Below are 10,841 nucleotides of genomic sequence, written 5' to 3'. Positions count from 1 at the left end.
ATAACTGATTCACTTTGTTATAAAGCAGAAACTAACACACCATTGTAAAGCAATTATACTCCAATAAAGATAAAAAAAAAAAAAAAAAGAATTCTTTCTACTGTTCTTGCAACTTTAAATTTTAAATTATTTCAAAATTAAAGGTTAGCAAAAAATTGATAAAAACCTGGTGTTTCACCAAAGATAGTGAAGTAGCACTGGCTTTGTTAGAAGCACTGGCCCAGTACGTGATCTGTGTTTTCAATTATTTCCTGTGTGTTCGAGAAGGGTGTGTATTCCTGAATTGTTGGGTACAGGTTTTTACATGTGTTCAAAACTTCAAGGTTGTTATTGTGTTATTCACATTGTCTTTATATAATTTTTGTCGCTTAAGCTATCAGGGAAAGATGTATTGAAGTTGTTTGATATATTGTTGATTTGTCAACAATGAACAATTCTATTCATTTTTGCTTTATATACTTTGAAGCTATTTTCATTAAGTGCAAATAAATTTTAAAATGTTCGTCATTCCTTCACGTACTTTAAATCTTACTTTTGGAATAATTTTCCTTTCTTTTGATATAAATCTTTTAGAACTTTCTTTAGTGTGGGCCTGTTGGTGGCAAACTCTGCTTTTGTTTCTTAAGGTAAACTCTCATTGTTAAAAGGTAGTCATGCTAAGGTTTTAATAGTAGATTGACAGTTATTTTCTCTCAGAACTTTGGAGATACCATTTCTCCAGCTTTGTCTTCCATTGCTGCTCTTGTGAAGATTGCTCTTAGCCTAATTGTAGAGAAGTTTACTTTTAGCCTTATTGTCTTTCCCTTTTTTCAGGTGATCTCCCATTTTCTCTGGATGTTTTAAAGAATTTTTTCTTTGCCTTTGTTACTATGCAGTTTTCACTATAAGGTGTCTAGCATGGATTTTTTTTTTACGTACCCTGCTTGTTGCATATTGTGCTTCTTCCAGTTATGAATTCATATTTTTCATCAGCCATTTTCTTTTTGAGTGTTGCCTCTATTCCATTCTCTCTTTCTGGAGCTCCAGTGAAAGATTATTAGACTATGTCTTTCTATCATCCATGGTTCTTATCCTCTCTTTCATATTTTCAGTATCCTTGACTTTCTGTGCTGCATTTGGATAATTTCTTCAGCTCATGTACCAATTCTTTAAATCTCTTTTAAACTATGTATCCCTTACTTTTTACTACATATACAAAAACGTATGTTATTCCATTGATGAATAATGATGACACTTACAGAATAAAAATACAGTTGTAAGTTAAAGTTATTGTCATTACTCTTATTGATTTCATTATTGTTGTTTGTCCAGTAAAACTCAAAAAGTAATGTAGAAATAGAATAATAGGCATTTTCCACTGTTTACTATATTTTTCACTGTCTATGTAACTGTTAGATATTGGGTGTTTACCCTGGGGTTCCTCTTCCCCATTATTTTTTTCTTTTCAGAGTGATAAGAGGGAAATGGGCAGGGAAAAGATTACAACAGAAGAAAAGGGGGAAAAAATCCTATTTTGCTAGGCATGCAACCCTGTAGGGTACAAACTGAATGCCTTTGTAGGAGGCAGGTGACAGTGGGTGAGCATTAGAGCCTTTGTCTTAATGAAACTAATTATAACATGTAGTGCAAGAGCCTCCCATTCACAGTAAACCCTGGGGAACAGCAGAGTCCGTGGGAAGCCCAGAGCAAACAGTTAGATTATGGAAAATATACAAGGAAGACATATTGGCTATTCCCAACACTTACAACCAGCATCCTCTAATCTCCCAACATCTTTTCTTCTCTTTCTGCTACTTTTTCAGACCTTAAAAGATTCCATTAGCAACTTCAGTGAAGAGAAAAACTCAGTGTTTTAGGATGATTACACTGTTTTTGGTTTTGTTTTTACTTTTTTGTATTGTGTTAAAATATATATAACATAAAAATTACCATTTCAACTATTTTCAAATGTACATTTCAGTGGCATCAAGTACAGCCATCACCACTATCCATCTCCAGAACTTTTCATCATCCCAAAATGAATCCCTGGACCCATTAAACAATCACTCCCTGTTACTCCCTCCTCTCAGTCCCTAGCAACCACTATTCTACTTCCTGTCTCTATGAGTTTGACCATGCTAGAACCTCACATAAGTGGAATCATGCAATATTTATCCTTCCACGTCTGGCTTATTTCACTTAGTATAATGTTTTCTAGGTTCATCCATGTTGTAGTGAACTGGGTTTTGTTTTTTTTTTTTTAACATCTTTATTGGAGTATAATTGCTTTACAGTGGTGTGTTAGTTTCTGCTGTGTAACAAAGTGAATCAGCTGTACATATACATCTATCCCCAAATCTCCTCCCTCTTGCACCTCCCTCCCTCCCACCCTCCCTATCCCACCCCTCTAGGTGGTCACAAAGCACCGAGCTGATCTCCATGTGCTATGCGGCTGCTTCCCACTAGCTATCTATTTTACATTTGGTAGTATATATATGTCCATGCCACTCTCTCACTTCGTCCCAGTTTACCCTTCCCCCTCCCCGTGTCCTCAAGTCCATTCTCTACGTCTGTGTCTTTATTCCTGTCCTGCCCCTAGGTTCTTCAGAACCATGTAAACTGGGTTTTAAAGAAGGATTTATTTTGGTAGATAAGTCCTCTATTCAAAACTAACTGCAGGCAGCTGCTGGATTTAGGACTATGGAAAGTTGTCACTGCCCGAGTGATTCTTTATGGTCAAATTTCTTGCTGCAAACTTCCAAATATAAAGAGTGGCCCAGGGAAAGCAAATGGAAATATCGTGTCACTGCCATATATCATGCTGTTCTGAATTAATGTCAATAGTGAAAAATGAAATACTGATTCACTTCTCCCAACAATGTTCTTATGTACTCCTTGCACCTCCCCAAACCTAAAACTCCTGAGATGGTTTATTTCTCCAGAGATTACCTAAGGAATTTGAGGAATCTTTTTCTTTCTTATGGAAGAATTTGTTCATGCTCAGAATAGAGAAAAGACTAGGAAGAGAGCCAGAAAAAGCAGAAAATATGTAAGCTGTCTCGTCTAACTTGACTGGAGAACCACAGTTGGAGCAATAAAATGACCCATTGCATCTCTCCCTTCTGGAAGGGTTCACTCTTTGATATCACCAGGTCTTTTTTTCTCCTGCATGTGAAGTTCCACTTCATCTACATGAGCTGCCCCAAGGGTATCTCCACAGAGCAGAAATCCTCTGAGAAGCCTAAAGATATGTAGGGTAAGAAGAGCCACAGGAATGAAGATCTAAGAACAAAACAGAGGAATAAAAGGAAATAGGAGCTGGTTTCCTATCTAGACCTGAATGTTCAGATTATTTAAAATGTTTGCTTTAAGGCTAGTCTGGGGTGGGCAAAATAGATGATAGCCACACAACTTGTTTAAGAAGCAAATAAAAAATATGAAAGCCACACGACTTGTTTACAAAGCAAATGAAAAAAAAAAAATAGTTCTGAAGAATAAATGAAAAAAATAGGAAGATGAATCATATAGTTTTTGAAGAACAGTGCTTACCTGAAAAATATCTTTCCTTTTCAAACTTAAGGTGTACAGCCTTATTTTCTTACCAGTGCACTGATATTTATGATACGGATATTCTAGGTCCTGAAATACAATTGATTTAGGAATTTTGTTTGTCTTGTAAGTGTTCTAAGTGCATTGCACTTGTGCACATACACACACACACACACACACTATATATATATATATATATATATATATATATATAAAACCTTAGACTCCAGATTGTTAGGTGAGAAAGGTTTTAACCTACCCCTAAGTGAAGCTTAAAAAGAAAGACTCAGGAGAATGCCTGTATGGCACCAACCATGCAAATGCAAATACAAATGGGAATTTCAACCAAATATTAGCATTTTATTTCTTGGTGCAAATATCTTGTGTTAGACTGCAGTACTTGCACAATGGCCTTAAAGTCCAGCTTTCTCCAATATGTTTACACCGTTGTGTACACTGTCCTAGTGCTAAAGAAGGTAAAGGGCACTAAGAAACTGTGTAACGCAAGGGGCTTCCTTCTCAGCTCCCCACAGCCACCAGTATGAAAGGACATTTAAAAGGCAAAGAGCTTTTTCTAAGCCATGAAAGCCTTTTGAGGGGAGAGAAAAAAGTGGACTACAGGTTTAAACCTAGCAATGACTATGGTTTGAACCTTGTTTAAAAATGCCTGCAGGCCTTCTGGTGATTTGTGAGCCCCTGGGTTTCTGGAAGGTGTTAGGGTACTGGATGGAGGGTTGGTTGAAGTCTTCAAAAGCTGTTACATTTCCATTTCTATTTTGTGTCAGTTAATAAACAATTACATGTGTTTTATACACACAGATACATAAATATATGTGTGTGTGTGTGTGTGTGTGAGTGTGTGTGTTTTGCTTCAAAATGAAATGATTTGAGACCTTTCAAGTATGCATAGACAAGGCATGAGGGGAGGTGGATGGAGACCGTTTGATGGTATTCACCACCTCAGTTTTTCAGCTGGCTTATCTCACTGTTGACCATTGCTAGCAACCAGGATGTTTTTTAACCATTTGGCAGTTTCCTATTACTTTTATTATTCTCCATGTATTGTGTAATTTTTACCTTTTATATCTGTTGCTTTAAAGGCAAGAAGCAAAAAGACCATGGATATTTAAAAACAAGCTAGTAAGCAGTCTTAAAATGATAATAATTCTAAAAATTCACCTCAAGATACTGTGCACCAGATTCTTAAGCTATATTTGCCTGATCAAAATTCTTTTCTTTTTTCTTTTTTTGGCCGTGCTGCGTGGCTTATGGGATCTTAGTTCCCCCACCAGGGATTGAAGCCGGGCCCCAGCAGTGGAAGCGCCAAGTCCTAACCACTGGACCGCCAGGGAATTCCCAAAATTCTTATGTCACATATCAAGATGTCTCTTGTACATGAAAAATCAGTAAAAAGAAAATATGGTGGCCATTTAATCTAAATTAGCTTTTTAACAACTAGGGATAAAGACAACCTGTTGTTTGAGGGAAAAAAACAAAAAACTACCTGCAAAACTTAGTCTGATACCTCTTATTTATATGTATACAAAATTCTAAGAATTAGCTAATTGATTATTTTACATGCAAGCCAAATATTAGGTCATGAAAATAGTTTCTGTGTCTTTTGAGGTGATAAGATACAGTTAAATGTCAGTCTTTCTTTTAATATATATTCTCTCCCCAAACTAGACACAAGATAAAAATTATTCTTAAACTTGTTTATCAAGAAATCTGCTTTCTTCTACACAAAGTAAGTTAAATAGCATGTGTCTACAGTCAAATGGAAAAAGTAAAAATTTATCATATGTAATAAATACTTATGAATAATATTAAAGACCATTTTAAAATGAACTTCATAATAAATTTTTAATAATATGATGATCTATAATAAAATGTTTTACTGAGGGCTTCCCTGGTGGCTCAGGGGTTAAGAATCCGCCTGCCAAGGCAGGGCACACGGGTTCGAGCCCTGGTCCAGGAAGATCCCACATGCCGCGGAGCAACTAAGCCTGTGTGCCACAACCACTGAGCCTGTGCTCTAGAGCCCATGAGCCGCAACTACTGAGCCCACGTGCCACAACTACTGAAGCCCACACGCCTAGAGCCCGTGCTCTGCAATAAGAGAAGCCACCGCAATGAGAAGCCCGCGCACCGCAACGAAGAGTAGCCCCCGCTCACCTCAATTAGAGAAAGCCCACGCAGAATGAAGACCCAGCCAAAAAAAAAAAAAAATGTTTTACTGAAATTTTCTTCTTTATCATGCCACAGCAAAACGTCTAGACGATTAAGGGAGTTTGCAAGATTATGTGTTATGGTGAAAGGGATTTGGCCTCAAAACTCGGGAAGTATTAGACCATGGGGATAATCTCTGTAATCAGTCACCTGAACCATTCTCAAAAGATTGGGACTTCCCTGGTGGCACAGTGGTTAAGAATCTGCCTGCCAATGCAGGGGACAGGGGTTCGAGACCTGGTCCGGGAAGATCCCACATGCCGCAGAGCAGCTAAGCTCGTGCGTCACAACTACTGAGCCTGCGCTGTAGAGCCCACAAGCCACAGCTACTGAGCCCACGTGCCACAACTACTGAAGCCCCCATGCCTAGAGCCCGTGATCTGAAACAAAAGAAGCCACCTCAATGAGAAGCATGTGCACCGCAACGAAGAGTAGCCCCCGCTCGCCGCAACTAGAGAAAGCCGGCATGCAACAACGAAGACCCAACGCAGCCAAAAATAAATAAATAAAGATTTGTAAGAGTAAAAATGTACATTATTAGCAAAATAAATCTTAATTCTTACTCTTCCTGAGGAATTATCCTCCAGTTTGACTAAGTAGGAAAGAAAATTTATATTTCTCCCTATTTAATCTATTTTAAGTTGCACATTCTCTGTTAAATCAGGATGCATCTTAAAATCAGTAGCATCTTACAGTAGCCGTCAGCCATGCTTCAGTTATGTCTGTAGTTACCATTGTACATGTGTGGACATCAAACATGGCAGCATCAAAACTTGCAGAATGGGTGTCAGTAACTTGGAAGACAGGAGACCTCTTTTTTTTTTTTTCTTTTTAACCCCTAGGAACCAAATGGTTGTGGAGAAGGCGTGAATCAGACATGTTTAGCAACATTCTTTAAGCTGGAGTCAAAAGTGGGCTAACAGGTAACTGCAAGGTCAGCTTAGGAGCCCCAGCACCAATGACTCTTGGTTGTTTTATGGCTTATTCTAAGAAATGCTGTATCATCAAACTCCTGACGATACCGTCAAAGGACGATACCATGGATAAACACAGACATCAAAGAGTCTGAGTCAAATGCTGAATGTCAAAAAGTTTGATGAGTACCTAAACCAATTTCTTCCACTTAATATTCCATTTTTTTTGCATGTACAAGTATGATATATGGTGAAATAATCTGTCTAATTAAATTTGTAACAGCCCTTTCAATGAATATGAAGGAAACATTCTGATCATCACAGTTTAACTTGTGGGTTTTTTTGTTTGTTTTCCTTTTGGTTTCTTAAAAGTACATACAATAATGATGCTTCTTACAATGATAGCATCTTAGTTTCAGTGAAAGAGGGTATTCAGTTTGGAGATTCAGTACTTTCCCCTCCTCTCATAAAATAGATTGTTAATGAGCTTGAATGAATTCAAATGCTTGCTTTCTATACTGTGTTCCTAAATGCCCGTTGCGTTCCATTTTAACAAAAAGCTGCAGGCTGTTTTTATTTTTGTTTAACATAGGGTCTTTTTCTGCCAAGACTTTTCATACTATGTGGCCCCTATCTAATTGTCCTCAGAGTATTTCTTGGGAGGTGAAATGCTAGTAGTTCAGTTTTGCAAGTATGGGTTCCTTGAAAGCATTGGGTTGACTCTTATTTCTTTGTTAGGGGTGCAGGCTGCATCTTTATTGAAATGTTCCAGGGTCAACCCTTGTTTCCTGGGGTTTCCAACATCCTTGAACAGCTGGAGAAGATCTGGGAGGTAAGAGAAGAATTCCTCTTGGGAAAAATAAAATATATGCATTACAAACTTTGAACCAAATTTTCCTTAGAGACAAACGAAGCAGTCCATCTGCTTTGAGAGAGTAAAAGCCATATTTTAAGGGTTGTGGAAACTGTGGTATTTGCCAGGGTCATAAGCACCTTGGGAATGAGTGGTCAGGACCCCCACCACCACCACCACGTTGTCCCATGGCAGCCCATGAATCCACTTGCTTCCGGTGATTATTGTCTCAACCTCCCAGGGCAATTTCTGCCATTACTAATTAAACACATCCCTGCCCTGCCACCCCCAGCTCTAAGTCTACCATATATTTGGCCCTGGATCTTTTTCAACTGAAGACAAGGCACTGAATTTTCATAGAACCCTGATAAAAGAAAGGCTTCCCATGTTAGTGTGAGAGAAGTATGCTGTGTATCATGCTCCTCCAAAACCAGATTCCTAAGGTAACAGGGTGCTTTTGTGTGTGTGGTTCCATTTCTTTATTCATTATTTATCCCTCCCTCATTTGCACCATTATGTACTTCATTTTTATGTCCCTGGTAGCTTATATGCCATGTACTATAGTCATTTATATATTGCTGTCTTTTTTTTGATGATTTTTAAATTGTGGTTAAATATATATAGCATAAAATTTACCATTCTAACCATTTTTAAGGATACAGTTCATAGCCTTAAATGCATTCATATTGCCATGCAACCATCACCACCGTCCATTTCCAAAACCTTTTCATCATCCCAAACAGAAGCTCTGTATCCACTCAGCCAGCTCCCCATTTTCCCTGCCCCCAGCCCCTGGTAACCTCTCATCGACCTTCTGTCTCCATGAATTTGCCCATTCTAGGTTTTCATATAAGTAGAATCTTAACCGGATTTGTCCTTTGTGTTTGGCTTATTTCACTTAGTATAATGTTTTCAAGATCCATCCATATTGTAGCATGTGTCAAGTGCTTTAAACTGGGGTGGGGGGAGGCTATCGCTTGTATCCTGGATTCTGCTCCCTTTCAAGTTTACTTGCTTCAAGCAGGCATCTAGAGCATACTTGCTAAGAGCTTCCCAATTGGGTATCTTGGGAAATATTGCAGAGTAGGATTTTTGTGTGCAGGTGAGGAAACTTGTCTTTTCTCAAACTTCTTTATGATTTTGATTCAGTGGCCCCAAATATTTTGCCTTTCCAGGAATGGTATAAAAGTTTAATTTTCAGGGCTTCCCTGGTGGCACAGTGGTTGAGAGTCCGCCTGCCAATGCAGGGGACGCGGGTTCATGCCCTGGTCCGGGAAGATCCCACATGCCGCGGAGCGGCTGGGCCCGTGAGCCATGGCCGCTGAGCCTGCGCGTCCGGAGCCTGTGCTGCGCAACGGGAGAGGCCACGACAGTGAGAGGCCCGCGTACCACAAAAAAAAAAAAAAAAAAAAAAAAAAAGTTTAATTTTCAAATTGTGTCTCCACTGTGGAGTCCTTCATTTATTTTTTAAAAAAGCTGAGTTTATCTTTAATACACACATGAAGGTGAGGAAAATCCTCAGGGAACATTTAGGAAAAGGGAAGAGCTAGTTGCTAGTGCCTGGAGGGTCAATGGCTCACCTTTATGAAGATATTCTGTGCAAACCAGTCTAGGGCTACAGATTCACGACCCAGAAAACATTGTGCTTTGTGAATGTCAAAATAAAGTAAAATGTCCTTTGTGAAAATAAGACATTTTATAGAGATTAATCACTGCCATTAAGCTTTCTTTTGGAAACATTGGGGATATTATGGAGGAACATAGGAAAAATTGGGATGCATTCACAAACTAAAAAAAAAACACTTTTCAAGCCGAAAGTTGTTTTTTTTTTTCTCAAAACTACCCTGCAAGACCAAGAACTGCTACTTTCAGAGAGTATCATTGGATTATATCATCATCTAAACTGGAGGCAGCCTAATGTAATTAATGGCTTTAGAGTCGAAGACCAGCATTTGAATTCTAGCCACTTTTCAGCGAGACGAACGTGTACAAGTTATGTAGTCCCTCTGAACTCCAGTTTCCTCACTTGTTAAACGGGGCTAGCGATAATGACTTTCTAACCTTTCTGTGAGAATTTCATAAGATCAAATGCATAACAAGCCCCATGTGCCATAAGTGATCGGTAAATGTTTGCTTTCTCTCTCATAGAAATTATTTTCATAGAGATGTTTCAATGACCAAACCGTTAACAGGCATTTCCTAATATTTCACCTAATTGTTCTGTTCTCCTGCTTAATATTACTTCTTGTCCACATTAGAGGAAGCTCAGCTAGCACTGCCTAGACCAGACCCTGCAGTGATCTTTTACACATTTGAAAAGTTTTTCCTAGCCATTAAATCAGGACACAATAGTTATTGGACACTCATTGTCTTACAAGATGTTACAAGGCATGGAAAAATGGAAAGAATAGGAAAAATGCATGATCTATGCTTTCACCTGTTGTTCAGTCTAGGTGGGGTGATGGGTAGAATATAAGTAAATATATGTAAAACAAACATAAACTATGTATAGATGTAAAAAGATGTATGTATATATAGATAGTTAATAAAAATTATAATACTAGCTAAATTGTAATAATATATAACATAAATTTATAAATATAAATTATAGCTAAGGTATGCTATTAGGATATCTGAAGAGTTACATACAAACTGATTTTTTTACATTACTTCCTATTTTTAAATGATTGTTTTCTTAAAAGCAATCATTTTACAGTTCTTTGCATTTAGCATAGCACTTAGAAATCATGGGACAGAGAGAATGAGTCAGACGTTTCCCAGGACCTGATGGCTCTCTAGTTATTGGTTCAAGTTTCCGGGATTGGTCTTGGTGGCTGACGCTGGCCATCTGAAGATGTTTTAGGTAATTCAGTAAGTGAAAATTTTGGACTTGTATCTGGACATAAAGTACCAAAACATGAGTGATGCAGCCAAAACAAATGTGTCTTAACAAATGGGTCCAACAGGTCGTGCCCAGGAAGCCATGTTCACGTCTACCATTATTCTTATCACACTGCAACAAATCAGAAGGAATTTATTTTGACGTTTATGACAACTCATTACAAATATAAAACAAGTAAACACGTTAGAAATAACACTGGCTTGGTGTTAGTAGACATGAGTTCTGAACCCAGCCATAACTTCAGGTTAGGTGGTAACGCAAGTCTCATAATTTGTCTCCCTGGGTCTCTAGCATCTTAAAGTATATTTGATTTTCTGACTCCATGAACTTGTGACCTCTTTGAACAAACTGTTAAGAGAATATTGTAGCTTCTATCTTTTTTTTTTTTTTTGCGGTACGCGGGCCTCTCACAGTT

General features: G+C 38.1%; 1 protein-coding gene across 3 annotated transcripts in view; it reads left to right on the top strand.

Annotated features, from left to right (window-relative positions):
* The window catches only part of CDK15 (cyclin dependent kinase 15), a 92,449-nt gene that overhangs the window by 42,326 nt on the left and 39,282 nt on the right, over nucleotides 1–10,841 (top strand). For all 3 annotated transcript variants that reach the window (XM_007469187.1, XM_007469186.1, XM_007469185.1), the window contains exon 9: nucleotides 7,410–7,503. In XM_007469187.1, coding sequence (XP_007469249.1) covers nucleotides 7,410–7,503 — 94 coding nt within the window. The remainder of the gene's footprint in view (nucleotides 1–7,409; nucleotides 7,504–10,841) is intronic.

This window comes from Lipotes vexillifer, unplaced genomic scaffold (genome assembly GCF_000442215.2).
Source record: "Lipotes vexillifer unplaced genomic scaffold, Lipotes_vexillifer_v1.1 scaffold259, whole genome shotgun sequence".
Classification (NCBI taxonomy): domain Eukaryota; kingdom Metazoa; phylum Chordata; class Mammalia; order Artiodactyla; family Lipotidae; genus Lipotes; species Lipotes vexillifer.
The sequence above is the reverse complement of the archived record's forward strand: the minus strand, read 5'-3'. Positions and strand labels throughout refer to the sequence as shown.